The sequence below is a fragment of the Phacochoerus africanus genome, chromosome 10, assembly GCF_016906955.1.
Source record: "Phacochoerus africanus isolate WHEZ1 chromosome 10, ROS_Pafr_v1, whole genome shotgun sequence".
In the NCBI taxonomy this organism is placed as follows: Eukaryota; Metazoa; Chordata; class Mammalia; order Artiodactyla; family Suidae; genus Phacochoerus; species Phacochoerus africanus.
Genome location: NC_062553.1, coordinates 85,281,887 through 85,299,231, shown reverse-complemented (window position 1 = coordinate 85,299,231; position 17,345 = coordinate 85,281,887). Strand labels below are relative to the sequence as shown.

General features: G+C 34.6%; 1 protein-coding gene across 6 annotated transcripts in view; it reads right to left on the bottom strand.

Moving 5' to 3' along the window:
- INPP4B (inositol polyphosphate-4-phosphatase type II B) overlaps nt 1-17,345 on the bottom strand; it is a 694,433-nt gene that overhangs the window by 169,461 nt on the left and 507,627 nt on the right. For all 6 annotated transcript variants that reach the window (XM_047798897.1, XM_047798899.1, XM_047798894.1 and 3 more), the window contains one exon: nt 11,688-11,835. In XM_047798897.1, the coding sequence (XP_047654853.1) occupies nt 11,688-11,835 (148 nt within the window). The remainder of the gene's footprint in view (nt 1-11,687; nt 11,836-17,345) is intronic.

Sequence of the window (17,345 nt, the reverse complement as noted above, 5' to 3'; positions counted from 1 at the left end):
ATTTTTAATTTCATACCATTTTACCAAAATTTAACTGAAGTTTCAATAGCCACATGGGACAAGTAGCTTCTGTATTGAATAGCACAGACCTAGACAGTTCAACTAAGAGCCAAAAAAAGGCTCCTTCTTGGCTTCTAAACCTGGTATTTGCCCACTATTTCCTACATCGATGAATGATGTGTATATGAGTAACTGAATCACTTCACTGTACACCAGAAGCTAACAACATTGTATTCAACTAGACTCAAATATAAAATTAAATTAAATTTAGAATAATGAATTATATCTACCTATTCAGTCATGGAGGTCAAGATACTTAAGATACTTATCCTGAATGCCTTACCTCCAAATATAATCCATCACCAAACCTGACTTTAGCTCCTTAAAAACTTCCATGTTTGTATATTTCACCATTTTCCCACAACCACCATGGTCTAAGCCACCATCATTGTTGGCCTAGGCAACCTCAACATCCCCTAAACTGGTTTGTCCCTCTGCACTTGTCTCCCTTTTTTGAACTGTACTCATGTCATTCTCTTAGCACAGCTTCAGTTGTTCTTGGGAAAAGATTACATTCCTGAGGACTTATTATATGCCCATTGTGATGAGAGATTCCTGTAAAGTAAGAAAACTGTAAGTCCTTCCTTGTCTGTGTCCCAGAACTAAGTTGAACCTATCATTCCAAAATCACTGTCTCAGCTCCAAACATACCAACTCTGAGGGAGAGACAAGCCCAGTCTACTTTCCTGCCTACAGGGATTTGTAGTTCCACAGAGTACACACATCTATGAGGTATGCTAGATTGGTAAACTAGAGGAGATTAGAATAAATGATAGGCGTTCAGCTAAGATGAAAAATAACAATAATAGTTTCAATATTGAGTATCTATTTGTATGGGTTTTTTTATGGAAGTGCTAAGAGTGGGTTTCACAGAGTAAAGGCCTAGGTATGTATGCTCTAGGTGTTTTCATCAACAGCTCATTTTAAACCTTGCAATAACCTGCTGCATTTGTTATTTAATCCCTTCTTTGAGGAAACTAAAGATCAGGACAGTTAAGTAAATTGTGCCAAGTCACATAATAATTAAGTGGAGTTGGGGGAGGCAGGTTTCAAACTCTGCTGCTCTCTTTCTCTCTCTCTCTCTCTCTCTCTCACACACACACACACACACACTCTCACCAAATCCCATAGCCATAAGTGCCAGAGTCTCCTAATTGTTCATTTATTACTGCAATAGCCCTGTAGGACAAATGATAACATTATTATCTGAAATTTTTTTTAAAAAAGTTAAAAATTGAGAGGTTGAGTAATTTTCTAAAAATTATAACTATGATTCAATTGGCAGATACAGAGGTTTTGGACTGGCGTAGATCATTGTTCCAATTCTGTGTTTTTATCATCACAACACACAATCTCCACTCCTCAATCCATTTGAAATAAGGGATCTTGGCACAATAGACAAATATGGTTCTGACTGAGCTTTGCTTTATTTGCTCCTGTGGGGCTATTGTAATAATCAAACAGCAAAATAAAACGCGTATTTCTATCGCCGGCTTGGCGATACTAAGGACCTCTCCAGGACCTCTCATTAAATGATACCAAGGATCCATAATGATGAACTTAATGGCACATAGCATCTGCTCCCAATACTAGGAGGTGGTAGGGCAAATGCACTTTCCATGATAAATAATCCGCTACATGGTATTCCAATTGTGCCTCAACATTGCATGAAGAAAAATGAGCAGAAGAAATAACACTAATCAGGTGAGTCCATACTGGAGTCCTGATGTGATATTTCTTATGCATCACTTCCGGATCTTTAAGACTTAAGATTTTCCTCAGAGAAAGCAAGCAAGAGTGAACGAGAATGAAACACTAAAAGAAACAAAATGGAAGAGACAGAGCACTATAAAAACACTTATGTGATTCATCAGTTGGAGGTTTATTTGATATAGATGAGGCCTAAATAGAAAAGCCAGCTCTCTATTACTTTTCCTGCTAATCAATGTTTCTTTAAGGTCAGAAAATATTTTCAGTGTGTTTTTCTTTTATCTATGTAAACATCAATAGATATCTCAGAAGTCACGTGCTTCAGCCAGGCCAAAATAAACCAAGTGTAAGATGAGGCTTGGGGTTGTGGGTAGACAGGAGCTCTTACTTGCCTTGTAGGCCATGTGAAGAGGAAACCTTGCCTGGTGATAGATTTTGAAAAAAAAGGTACATAAATTATATCTGAGAATATCAAACCACATTAAATGGACAGGCTGGCTCACGAGGTCCGTTAAATCCAACTGTACATCTTTTCGCACAGTGGGGATATTTTTGAGATAGAATTTACCTGAATATATTCTAGTTCTAGTCCATAATTCCTAATATTTACTTTCCACATTTTTAAAAATGGCACCCCTTAGCATTATTAATTTGAAATAAAATGAAGATTTTTTTTAAATGTCAGAGTCACAAAATGCTTTAAAATAAGGTGCAAGGAAGAAAATTAAATATTTTCTTCATTTTGCCTCAAACTAGGTAGAGTGCTTAGAGAGACAATTTAATAGTTTACGATAATATTGAAGTAAGCATATAGAACATGTCTCTGAAATGTTACTCTGTGCAGCAACTAGGCTTTCAACCTGGTATTTCAAAGTATCTTACTATCTTTTGCATGTATAAGAATATTTTGTGTTCAAGAAATAAATTTAAGGTGTAGATAGAAAGGCAGATTGACAGATCGATAGATCAATAGATTGATAGATAGATTGACAGGTAGATAGACATCATAGGTACATAATATAGTTCTAAAAACAGAGCATATAGAATATTTGAAATATATAATATTGAACAAAAAAGTGTCTACTGACATAAAATATTTTATTGCTATGAATTTATTATACATACATTATGAAGGCTAATATCTAAGACAAAGTATGTACCTTTTTTCAAAAAAGTTCTAAGAAAAATTTTATTTAAAGTTTATATATCCCAAATTCTATCACATTTTCTCTACTAAAGTGGTTCAGATTTTTTGTTTTATTTATAAGATTTTTTTCTCTGTATGATACACAAAATATTCCTATGCCTTATACAAAGCCCAAGAACATCTTAAAGTTAATTGTTAAAAAACATTCTTATGCTTTCTTCTAGATTCCCAGGATTATATACCACAAAGTTTCTCTCCTTCCCTACTCCTTGGACCAATGAAGAAAAATATGTGTAGAGAAGAAATTAAGCTGGATAAAAAATAGAAAAATATATTATATAAATCAAACTAATTTTTTTTCTGGGGAGCTTTATGAACTATGAGATACATTTTCACTGAAATCTTTCATTTCTTTAAAACTTTTTGTACTATGATAGGCTTTAAAATATCATTTTATAACATAGAAAATTATACATGTTTTATAAAGCCAAACACTCTATGGCCATCACAGCCTCCCATCTAAACACATACATGCACACTCCATCATATAGTATGTTGTGTGTAGCTGTCATGGAGCTTCAACGTGCCAAATTCCATAATTTTATTTTGTAAGTAACCTATTTCAATGCAGCCTAAGCACAGCAAACTTTTGAAGTAGTATAAAACCTGAAGAAATTACTCAACAACAAAATATGTGATGACAATAAAATAAGCTATAAAATTTTTATAGATGGCAGTTTGGCAAGACCTATATAACCTGCCTGCATGCAACCCAAGCTGAAGGACTGTAAAGCCTGAGGCATTATAAACACAGGCAGAGTCACATAAACACACACATACATACACACACACACCCCTTCTAGGTATTTAGGATCCCTGAGCAGTCTTCAACTTGTCACTCTCCTTTTCTCTCCATTATAACTCTGTAACAAACAAGTTGCCATTTTCCCCCTTCCTTGAAGGAGGCTAGATCAAAGACCTGGGTTTAATACCTACATCCCTTAGGTACCATGATTATGGAGTAATTTAGTAAGCTTCTCAGAAGCCAGGTGTTACACTGAGTGTTTGGTAAGCAGAACCGCGCCCCCGCCTTCACTTTCCAACACATAGTTCTAGTGTCATTCTCAAGATGTTACATACACATCCAAGCTATCCCCTTGATACATCTACTGAAAATCTGCATTTTTATAACATTTTCCAACAACTTATATGAGTCTGCAATGTAAACCATGGATATTTTTATTTTAATTTATTTTTTAAAATGTAAGTATAGCTGATTTACAATGTGGGGTGTTAATTTCAAGTGTGCAGTGAAGTGATTCAGCTATACATATACATAATCTATTCTTTTTTCAGATTCTTTTCCATTATAGGTTATTACAAGGTACTGAGTATGGATGCCTGTGCTATACTGTAGGTCCTTGTTATTCCCCTATTTAATATATAGTAGTGTGTACCTGTTAATCCCAAACTCCTAATTTATCCCCTCGGCCTCCCACTACTATCCATTTGGTAACCAGAAATTTGTTTTCTATGTCTGTGAATCTCTTTCTGCTTTGTAAATAAGTTTATTTGTGTCATTTGTTCATTTAAAAAAAAAAAAAAGGAACCATGGATTTTAAGGAAGCAAGGCCTTTGGCGGAAAATCCATTATAGACTGTTACACATAGGCAAGAAATGATGTTGGTTGGGATTAGAATGGATGGAGTGAAAATTCAAAAATTTGAATTTGAAAGCAGTTGTGGCGCTAGAATGATTAGAAATTGACCTGAACTTGAATGTGGATAGATGTAGTGCGACAAGACAAAAATATTTATGTTTTATGTTTCTACATTGAAACATGTTTCTCCACTGCTGGACAGAGGGTGCCATTTACTGAGACAGGGATTAATTTAGGGAGAATGATTTAAAGGGGAAAACACTGCAAGGAATCAAGAATCCCTTTTATTGCTGCTGCCATGAGAACACAGTAAGCCTGTCCCCATTTACCTATATTTTTTCTTGAAGTTGGGAAGAGAGAAAAACTTGAATTATAAATGGCTAGTAATTTTCTGAAAGAAAAAAAAAAACAAAAAATAGAGATACAAATATTTTTTTTTTAATTTTTTTAAAGTTTGAAGGAGAGGTAAGTTTTGATGTTCACATATAAAGTAAACAAAACCAAGGTACAGTTAACTGGTAACTCTAAGTATTTTTTGAGATTAGGAAGGGTTATTGCATTTGTTTTATGGTTGTATAAGAAATTTCCATTCTAAATCCACCATCCAGAACTAATCACTATTAACGTTAGCGTATATATTACTAATAGTTGAGTGCATTTCCAGTCTATTTTCCTTCTACTTTATTTATGTATCAATCAAAACTAAGATGCAATAATTTCTACTAATTAGTAACCTTCACTTCAAAACGTTAGATAATAGAATTGTATATTTATTCATAATACAGCTCAGACGTGCAAGGAAAATTAAACAGGATACAGGGCATGATAGCCATGGGGACCACAATCCTGTTTCCCAGAGTGAGGCTCTTGAAGATGAGAGTAGATGTAGAAAAGAAAGCCACAGTGTTTTTTCCGGATGGTGGATTTAGAATGATTTTTCTTTTACTTTTTTGTATTTTCTGTACTTTCACTATTTTCTATGGTGAGCTTATACATACATGTGCATATACATATGTGTGTGCATATATAAAGACAAATATACATATATAATATGTATATTATATGTATGTTATACATATGTTTTATACACACATGATACTATACATTGTATGTATATTATATGCATATATGTGTATTATATGTATATATAATGCATATTTTTTTGCCACACTTGTGGCATATGGAAGTTCCTGGCCCAGGGATCAAATCAGAGCCACAGCTGCAACCTAGGTCACAGCTCTAGCAAGGCCAGATCCTTAGCCCACTGCACCAGGTCAGGGATCAAACCCATGCCTCAGCAGCCACTGGAGCTGCTACAGAAACAATGCTGGGTCTTTAATTCACTATGCCACCATGGGAACTCCAAGTATATATTATTTTTCTAGCAAAAACTCACCATACATCTTATGTATTTTTAAAATATGTCTTCAAGAGCAAAGAATCAGAAAATTGCCAGGCACAATATAAGCCTTTCTTCACAGCAATAAACATAACTTGCTATCTACGAGTTCCTGCTTGGGAATTTTTTGGACATAAACCATAATATAAAATTCAAAGCAGTGTTTTTAAAACACTTCACAGTCAATGCAAAAGCTGTTACATATCTGAACTTGAACTCAGAAGACATTCATGCTTCAGCCAGTCAGAGGGAGCCCCCAAAGAATTTAAACTTTATCACAGCTCTGAGACTTGCGTATGTGCAATCTCAAGTCTTGCACACTTTGCGTCTGAGGTCATGCTAACTAAGATACTAATAGCAAGAGAGTTTTAGGTGGCAGTGGCAGGCAAGGACAGACACTGTGTGTGCGAGATGGGAAGCAGCCACTCTGCCGTTAAGTACTTGTCAACATTTCCACTCCATGTCAGGATGGCTGAGAAGAATAATGTTTTCCTCATTTATATGGACAGGTGTGCATTAGGCAAAAAGGTGAACCATACACACACGCGGTCCCTGCAAAGAGACTCATACTAACTTACGCTGTCAAGTGTACTCCAATCCCAGATGTGGTAAAATGAACAATGTACTTAAATGTAGGAGTGGAATTTCATTCTTACAAAGTTAAAAAAAAAATATGTCTTGAAGACACAATTGTGACTATACATACACCTAGTACTTCCTTAATTCCCTTCCTTAATTGCTATTTTATTTCACAGTTAAACCCATACTCAAACCTAGGAAATCTCTCCTGCAGAGTTTATGAGGCTGATATCAATCACAGCAGTGTTTTCAATTTTTCACTTTCCACTCCTTTGTTTACCAAGGGAGTTATTATCAAAATATTCAAATAATTCCCTAAACACTCTTGTAGGGAGACGGCAACACACCAACTCAGAGAAGTTGTATAAAAGTTTACATATGGAGTGAAAAGAGAGATTGAAAGAGTCAATGGAACATGAAAGAAAGTGTAGGGTTTTCAAAATCCAAACTCCACAGATGTTAAGGGTGGACATGCTTGCAAATCCATCATCTTGGTCATTGAGAAGGAGCAGCTAACTTTGGTAAAATATTTTCCAGAATATTTATTATTTGGCCCTTGAAGAAAAAGTTTTTGTGAATATGGCTTTCTTCAAAAAAAAAAAAGAAAAGAAAAAAAGATTATATATCTATGTCTGTCTGTCTGTCTTTCTATTCATCTCTAACTGTCTCCACCCATCCACAAGACCCATGCAGAACAAAATATGAAAAGGACTTAAGGACAGCTTATATCTGCTAGTCATTTGCTTACTGCTTTTTACCAACTAAAATGACACAATTTAGTTAATATTTATTTTAAAGATTCATAAAATAGGTCATTTACGTTCCTTAGCAATGTAAATGACCACAACATAAAGTTGCCCCAGAAACCTTTTTTTTCCTTTTGAAGAAATAACTCCAAGGTCTTCAAAAAATAGTTCTCTCAACATAGATTTCCAAGCACACAAATGAAGCAGTTTGTGCTCTTTCCAAGTACAGAGAGAGAATGGCACTATGGCACCCAGAGTCTTTGTCAAACAAGGTAAGAAAATCCATCAAAATTGTGCTGTTAGGAGAAAGTAAAATACTTTCTGGGATGTGAGTTCGAACAGAGGTGAAAAAGGTTGAGAAAAGAACTTCAGAGTAAAGCTCTGTCTACACTGTGGATTCCACCCAACCAAGAAAAATGTTGCAAGTCCTTTCGCAGGACAATGTGCCATTCTTATCTTCTTAATTTATTACATTATATCATATTAAATTTATGTTACAATTTAATGGCTATATTAATTTATATATATAATTCTTAATTTAAATTATTTTCACATCTGTATGGCAGGGATCTTCAAGTAATTTTTAAAGAAAGTTTGGTGATGACATTTTTTGAGCTCCTGCAGACTTAGCTCTGTTATCTCCATTGCCTCCATTCATAAAAATAATTCATAACCTGACCTTATATAATCAAGTGGGGCCATAACCTTTCTCTCTCTAAAAAAATCAGTAGATCTTATGCCGTGGGCTTTTGTAGAGAAGTATAAGATTAGCCTGATTTTAGTATCTGAAGAAAAAAAAAAAACTGCTTAAGCATTCACTGTTTTCTTCCAAGAAATTGCATGAATTGTTCTTCCTCACTCAAGAACACACAATTTTTTGGTAGCTTCCAGTTTGGTGCTCTGCATATCTAACATCTTCTTTCTCATCATTTTGAACTTCTTCCCATCTTTGTTTAGTATTTGAGAACAGCTTTTCATATTTGTCTTCCACATCTTTGATGTGATTCTCAGTGTCCAATCTGTTCTTCTCTACTGCCTCTGTGGATTTAATTTGCCTGCTGCATTTTAAAATTTCAGTTCTCTCTCCATTACTCTTTTCTTCTCAGCATTTTCCCTAACAGGTGATGATTCATGACTTAGGGCACTCCAATTCCATTTCATGACAGCCATACCTTCTTTCACTCTACTGAGAAGGCTGGTCAATTTTCTTATGAGTTTTTCCTATTTACTTTTTGAGTCTTCAACATGGATTTTTCTCTATTTTTCTTTATAAAATGTTAAAGAGTCATTGTTGAATTTTTTTAAAACACAGCTTAATGTTGAGAGAGCTACATAGGAAAAGTGTTGGAAAAGCAAAAGATACCTGGAATAGGCTGGCCATCAAAGTGCCTACCCAATTTTCAAAACCTATCATGTTCTTATACAGTTTAGTTTCATGGGATTGAAATGAGATTTTCTTCTCTGAACAATTTCCAATGTGTATTGATAACAGTTCTTAGGTCTGTCCTTACCAATGAAATATTTAATATATGGAGGCATTGTTCCTCTGTCTCCACCCAAACTGCCTACTACCCCCTTCCAAGTGTTTGCTAGCTATTTTATTTATTTATTTATTTATTTATTTATTTATTTATTTATTTATTTATTATAAATGCACAGGGGGGGAAAAGGATACAGAGAAAGACAAGAGAACAAGATGAATGGCAACACAGTGGTTATGCCTCCTAAGAGCCAAGACTACCTCTACTCTTTCTCCTTATTTCTTACTCCTTTCCCACTGGGATCTACTATTAGTAAATGAATGGATACAATATATCAGCGGGAATGAAGGCAGGGGTTGAAAAATAACACTGGAGGACTCAAAAGCCAGACATTCAGAGGTCAGTGGACCAGCCTTTAAGGGGTTTCTAAATCATGACAAAAGACAGATGGGGAGTTCCCATCATGGCTCAGCAGTAACAAACCCGACTAGGATTCATGAGGATGCAGGTTCGATCCCTGGCATTGCTAAGTGGGTTAAGGATCCAGCATTGCTGTGAACTGTGGTGTAGGTCTCACACGTGGCTCGGATCCAGTGTTGCTGTGGCTGTGGTGTAGGCCAGCAGCTAAAGCTCCGATTCAACCCCTAGCCTGGGAGCTTCCATATGCCATGGGTGCAGACCTCAAAAGACAAAAAAAAAAAAAAAAAAAAAAAAAAAAAGAAAGAAAAGAAAAAAGACAGATGGGACAACAGTAGAGGTCTTTCTCCTCTCTTTCTCACTAGCCAACTGTATTTTTTGATGTAATAGAATTAGTGGTCCATCAACAAAGATGTTCAACATCCCCCTCACCACCCAAATACTAACCTAATAATAGTATGTTAGTATAATAATGTAGTATTATGTTAACAGATTTCGGTGCTTTACAAAAGGTCATCTTTTTCCATTTTCTGTGTCTTTTTAGATATTTAGTTAGTTTCTGTGTCTTTTTAAGATCTTTAGATGTTAAGACTGGCTAAGTTAGCTGTAGCTTTCCAGTAGCACTTGATAAGGTAAGGCTCTACCTTAATTTCTTAATTCTACTTCATCTGGTAACTCCTCTTCTGTGGTTCTGGCTGAAATAAAGATGCTAGGTTCTGCCTGACACCTCCAGCCTGACACCTCTAACTCATGCTTACCTTCTCTAAGTCCTTCTTATTCTATAACCCCTGAGAGGAAAGGTTACCCTCTCCAACCTTTCCCTATAAAGAGTGATATTTACATATTTCTAGGAAGAGTGGTGCTTAGTGTACAATAGTCTTGAATACAACAACAGTGAGGATGATAATTCTTTCATGACTTTAAACACCCAAGCTCCATACTCCTTCTATACTAACATAAGCTTGTTTATCCTTCCTGGGAATTTGTTTTGACCATCACCTACTCTTAGTACTGGCTCTAGGTAGGAAAATATTAAATAATTTGGCTTAACATTAATTCATTTTTGCACCTAGCTGTTACAAGTTAGTCTGCTTAGGTTCCTGAACATGTTACATCTTCTCTTGGCTTGAGTCAATGACTGTTGTCTGATTTCCGTGGCCTGACTATTCTCACTCTTCTCCTCTTTTTTTTTTTTTTTTTTGGCCACACCTTCAGCACGCAGAGGTTCCCAGGCCAGGGATCAAACCTGAGCCACTGCCATGACAATACCAGATCTTTAACCCACTGAGCCACCAGGGAACTCCACTCTTCTACTTTCAAATACCCACTCTTCTGTCTCTTTTTCGATCTTGATTCTTCCAGGTACAGGTGGTTGTTGTTTTAATAACCCACACCTTCCCTTCTGATTTCCCTTAAAATCCATATTCTATTTATTTTCTTTTTTTCTCACTTGAATATATAGCATTTTTGCAGTCACTCCTACTCTAACAAGTATTATCAATACTGCCAGGTTTGACCTGACCCATCCATACAGAGCATACTGGCCAAGTCAATATAGCTTCATTGGGGACTGGAGGTGGGAGTGTGGCTCTACCAAAGGGGTACAGTGCTATTAAGTAACACAGTGTCCTGATGTGAACATAAGGCAGGAATCCACATTTTGGACATTTCACACTCTGCTGTACATTTTAGCTATTAAAAATAATTGCTAATTTTCTGAGTTTTAGAGCCTTAACTGTCTGTGTGGTATAATGAAGTATATCAGCATTTTTAAAGTCACTAGAGGTTTATAAGGCAGAGAAACAAATTGATTAGTCACAGCTCAGAGATATTATCAACAATCAGTTCTCAAATCATTCTATTTTATTACAGCAACATATTTGATTTCATTGTATGCAATACTATCCATTCACATAGCCTACTTTATCAATCATCTCAAAGAGTTTTTAGAACCACAAATATTGAAAACCTTGTTACAGATAAATACTCAAAAGAAGAGTCAAGCCAGAATTTCTTAAAGAACTAGTGACCGTAATTAAATGAAGTAAAGACACAAGGGTTATTAACAAGGTCAAAGCTCAGGTTATTGGCTAGACACCAAGTTACACAAGAGAAATACAATGCAAATCACAAATGAAAGTCACAGGTGTAATTAAAATTTTTTTCTAGTAGTCATTTAAAAAATGAAAAGGGCACATAAAAGTAATAGTATAGTGTATGTAACTCCAAGACGGCAAATGTTAACATTTCATTATGAAATCTGTTTTTGTGGGCAAGGAATTCAAAGTTTGGTGTGTGCTTTTAACGTACAGAACATCTCCAATGGGACTAATCACATTTCAAGTGATTAATAGCCATACAAGGCCACTGGCCATCATGCTGGACAGTGAAGGTCCAGAATTTTATGTTATCATACCACTTTAAGGAAAAATGTTTTATAGAAAAAAATAAATAATGGGAGAGACAATCATAAATCATTTCCTCTTACCTACACAAATCTTCTTTTATTTGAAGAGAGATCAATTCCTTAGGAATATGAAAAGAAAGTATGCTCTCTGACATCTGCTCCCGGATTCGCATCCATTTATTGTCAGATGTGGGAAATCTATATAATTTATATACTGGGTTCTTTAACACTGTGAAAGGAGAGAAAAATAAAAGATTGAGTTAAATTATAAAGATATGCACATTAGATAAAGATCAATTAACACAATCATTAATCAATATACCATTCTAATTATTTACTCGATCAAAAATTTTTTACATAATCCATGGCATATTTGAGTTTCTAAGAATTTTCTTCTTACCTCTGATTTTTTTTGGGGGGTAGCTGCTGGGACATACAGTCTTGATGAAATCAAAAAAAAAATGATAATCAAGTTCCAATTCATAAATGTGGTTACTATTTCTGATTTACCACATACTAATTTCCTTTTGTTCCTAAAGATTTTTTTAAAGCCTATGTATTTATAAATGTGATGAATATATATGGATTTCTATATCATACACACTTCAGAAAAATATATTTCTGAATTTCTTCCAATCATTCTTAGTCGACTTTACTCACTTATGTAGAAGCTGACAACTGGTATGTTATATTAGACATTTTAAATGACCTGACTACCATAAGGGATTTATTTCTTAAATGTCAGAAAGGTTAATTCCTTGGCTTACGATTTACTACAATCCAAACATTATGCATATTTTAGTGCCAATAAGCCAATAACCCACTTTTCTGAAACTATATTTTATCAGAAGCAAGACAGGGAGACTACGAACAAACAATATTCAGGCGTGTGGGCCGTGATTACGGGAGAAGTGTCCAGGTCATGTCGTCAAGGACTGTAAAAGATGTAAAGAAGCATAGGGCTGGATATTAAGGTAATACTTGATCATTTTTGTGAGGCCTGAACTCCTACCACACTGCCAAGCCCTATATTTCAGGGCAGTATTTTATTTCCATTGCTGTGGGACAATGAATATAAGAGAAACACACCAGAGCTTAACAGACAACAAAATACCAGGTCAATCACCAGTCAATAAATATTTGACCAGTCAATACCAATCACCATATATGACTATATGTCTCCAGTTTACCAATAAAGTTTATTAAACCAAAAATTTGATATTGAAGTGAATGAAAACTTTAAACACTGTCAAGCCTAGTATTTGGCCCAAATTGTCTCGACATATAGAGTAAAATGCCTTTCGATGTTTTAGGGATCTATAAGACCATATCTCATTCATTACTTGGGTATATGTATATACATATATTTATTTCTGAGCATTAAAATGAATAACTATTCATCTATTTTGCAACCTCCCTTCTCAGAGGTCCAGTCTAGATATTATCATTATCAGAATTGATACTACATCAGAAAACTTAATTTCAAATATTTCATTCTTTAATGACCAGTTCAAAGCTCTCAGTACACTTACCTACCCCCTATAAGAATTAGCCAGACATTCACTTTTTAAAAGCACCAATAGAAGCCAGAAAACAAGAGAATATTTCCAGTATTAAGAGACAATCTTTTTTTTTTCTTTTTACTGAATCATTTTTGGGGGCCATGCCCATGACATACAGAAATTCCCAGGTCAGGGATCGAACTCATGTCACAGCAATAACAACATCGAATCCTTTAAACACTGGATCACCAGAGAACTCCAAGAGACATTATTTGAAATCTAGACTTGCATGTACAAAAGGATTATATTTTTGCCATAAACCTGACCTTTAAGTTTCATCATTTAGATTACAAAATAGATCCATATATAAGGCTAATTATTATTTTATTCCTCTTTTTAATGAAGTATAATTGACATAAAGTTATATTAGTTTTGCATATACAATGTAATGATTCAATATTTGTACATATTGCAAAATTATCACCATAATAAACCTTCTTAACATCTATCATATACATAGTCACAAATTTTCTTTTATGATGAGACCTTTAAAAATCTCTTTTAACAACTTTCAAATATGCAATAGAGTATTATTAACTATAGTCACCACGCAGTATATTACATCCCCATGACTTACTTATTTTATAACAAAATTTGTATATTTTGATTCTCTTCATTCATTTCACCCAATTCCATCCCCTTTTCCCATCTCAGGCTACTGTCTATAACCAAACTGTTCCCTGTATCTATGAGTTCTTTTTATCCTTTGTTTCATTTTTTTTGTTCTGTTTTTATCAGATTTTACCTACAAGTGAGATCATACAGTTATGTGCCTTTTTCTGTCAAACATTTCACGTGGCATAATCCCTAAAGGTCTATCCATATTGTCACAGATGGCCAAGATTTCATTCTTTTTTACAGCTGCATAATAATGTTGTGTGTGGTGTGTGTATTTTTTGGCCTATTCATTTTTCACTGAACACACAGATTGTTCACATGTCTTAGCTATTGAATACAATGCTCCAATGAGCATTGGGATGTATACACCTTTTTGAATTAGTGTTTTCACATTCTTTGGATAAATACTCAGAGCTGGAACTGCTGTATTATACAGTAGTTCTATTTTTAGTTTTTTGAGGAACCTCCATATTGTTCTCCATACTGGTGACACCAATTTATATTCTCTCCAACAGTGCACAAAGGACCCCTTTTTTCCACATCCTTGCTAATAACACTTGCTTTTTCTTGTATTTCTTTATAGTACCCATTCTAACAGATGTGAGGTAATATCCCATGGCGATTTTGATTTGCATTTCCCTTGTGATTAATACTGTCGAGTAAATTTTCATGTACCTGTTGAATACCTGTATGCCTTCTTTGGCAAAATGTCTATTCAGATCCTCTGCCCATTTTTAATCAGATTTTATGTGGGTTTTTTTTTTGTGTATGTTACTAAGTTGTTTGAGTTCTTTATATATTTTGAATATTAGCCCTTACAAGTTACATTTTCTTTTATCTGAAATACAGGAACTTATATCTGTATGATATAACTATAATATTTCATTCATCTTTAAAATGACAATGCTTCAAAGACATAAGAATTTTACGATAACCTCTCTTGCCATATCTCTAGAGTTAAGAAAAAAATGTGTCTATGGAATAAAATAAATTATAAATCAGGTTAAACCATTTATGGGATCTCAGGAATGCTAATATAGCTAACAGGATCAGGAATATAAACACATCCTTTTACAGTAAGACAAAAACTCAGTCTCCAAAATGTTCAAGTTTTTCCTTAGTAACCTAAGAAATATTCAGTCACTTTGGTTATCTACATGTAGTATATGTACTGGTTTTAACCTCTGTTTTTTTTTTTTTTTTTGTCCAAGATTATACAGAATCTTTGTATGTCCCAAACCATGGTTAAAAATCCTTGGATTTTTCTTATCTGTAATAAAACAATAATTATTTTTAAAAATTTTGCATTTTAATTATGTTGCAAAATATAATATTCTTTTTCTGTTATCCCTAAACTAGCACTTCAAATTCTGATTTCGCTGTTTGCATTTTAATGCTCTTCAATGGGTTCTAAATATAAACCCTTGTTGAAACAGCATAAGTAGAAATCAAGGATAATGTGATTAATGAGCTCCAGAATTCTCCTCTGACCACCTGGTACACAATACCCAAGGACCTTGTAAGAATGCTGCGGGTTTTTTAAGAAAAACGCTTGGAGCAAACAATAAACAAACAAACAAACAAAAACAGGCAACTTGGTCTACCAAAAAAATTCTCAGTAATGTCTCCTATCTAACTTTATGTTATAGGGTCTAACCTGTCTCCAAACATTAGTACTAAATTGTATGTATTTATTAGAATCTCAATGTATACATATAAAGGAATACATATAACTACAATGTATACATATAAATACACACATCCGCTTTAGAACCTAATTTGATCCAGCAGCCTTGCTAGTTGAACACCCACTACGTATGAAGCTGTGTACTAAAATACCACATAATGGAGTATTACTTAGAAAATGAAAAAAAAAAAAAAGCCTGACTTTTAATTCTTATGAAATTTATTTTGCTGGTTACAAACAGACCAAATAATATGTCCTCAATTCAAAATTTTGCTGGCGTCATGGTCAGGATATTTTTGCCATCCTCACATAAAAGACATGGTATTCATGCATTGCATATCTAACAGTGGGCCATAAATGATGAATGCTTTTGTCATTTTATAAATGCTTCTCTCCTATAGCAGAGATAAAATTTCAACAGTTCTGCACATACACTCCAGCTGTGTAAATGAGCCCATCACTTTCAGCTCTGGCTCTCCACTGATGCCATATGTTTCTTCACATAGGAGATGCATTTCTGACCATTCAATAGGCTCAGCTCAGTAACAATAACTATCCAACATATATTATTATAAGCTCTTTTTAAAGAGGGCCCTGCGTGTATTATCTTCATTTTTTTTTAAACTCCTTTTGTCAAAACAGTTTCTAAAAATATTATAGGACAGAGTCTACTAGGATAAAAGTAGTGGAGACATTTTGGACTCTACCATAAATTGTTTATTCTGGGCAACCTAACAGGTCTTTTTAATAAAGTAACATACCTCCTTCTTTTCCATGAGATTCAGCACTTACGAAAACCAAGTGCTCCAATTCTGAATTATCAAAGTAAAGATCCCAAGAAAATAACAAACAAAGCCAATGCATAGACAATGCATTAAAAAAAAGATGACATCTCAAAAAAAGATGGGGCAGAAAAGATAAACCAGAGAGATATCATTGGGATGATTTTCTTTTTTATGTGTCTGTGTTGGGGACATCAAGGGATTAGAACCGAGTTTTGGACATTTGGATTTAAGGTCAAGGGAATCATCAAAATGCCAAACATTTATTTCACCAGGTTGCCTTTAATACAGTTCTCCAGAGAAGTTCATCTGTGATTATTTCATGTAATTTCTTGCTTTCAGGAGGTGGGAGAAATCACATATTTAAATGGAATCTGACGTTACTGGCTTCGCTCCTTACAAAGTCATTATTTTAATGTACTGTAGATTCTTGTAGAGAATCTATTCATTCCATAGCTTTTAATGATGCAGTTGTTTAATAGTTTCATTTTTCAGCTGAATGTACATGTATTGCCTATTTTCCAAATGCTACATTCTACTTAGTAAGGATAAGTCTGTGTAATCCAGTTAAATAATGACACTCTCTCATTTGTAGTTGAAAATATCTTAGATTTATACACATACATCTTAAGTGTAGATTGGCTCTTTTTAAGATTAGATGAGAACTAAAAGACCTAAATAGAAATCACTAAAAGACTATTCTAGGCATGGCTACAGAAAAGAGAGGGTAAGAAAATGTGACACGGGTTCAGAAAACAGCAAAGAGGGAACTTTTAAAATAATAAAGATGAAATAAATTGTTAAAAAATAAATTACCGGAGTTCCCATCGAGGCACAGTGGTTAACGAATCCGACTAGGAACCATGAGGTTGCGGGTTCGGTCCCTGCCCTTGCTCAGTGGGTTAACGATCTGGCGTTGCCTTGAGCTGTGGTGCAGGTTGCAGACGCGGCTCAGATCCTGCGTTGCTGTGGCTCTGGTGTAGGCCGGAGGCTACAGCTCCGATTCGACCCCTAGCCTGGGAAACTCCATATGCCACTGGTGTGGCCCAAGAAATAGCAAAAAGACAAAAAATAATAAAAATAAATAAAT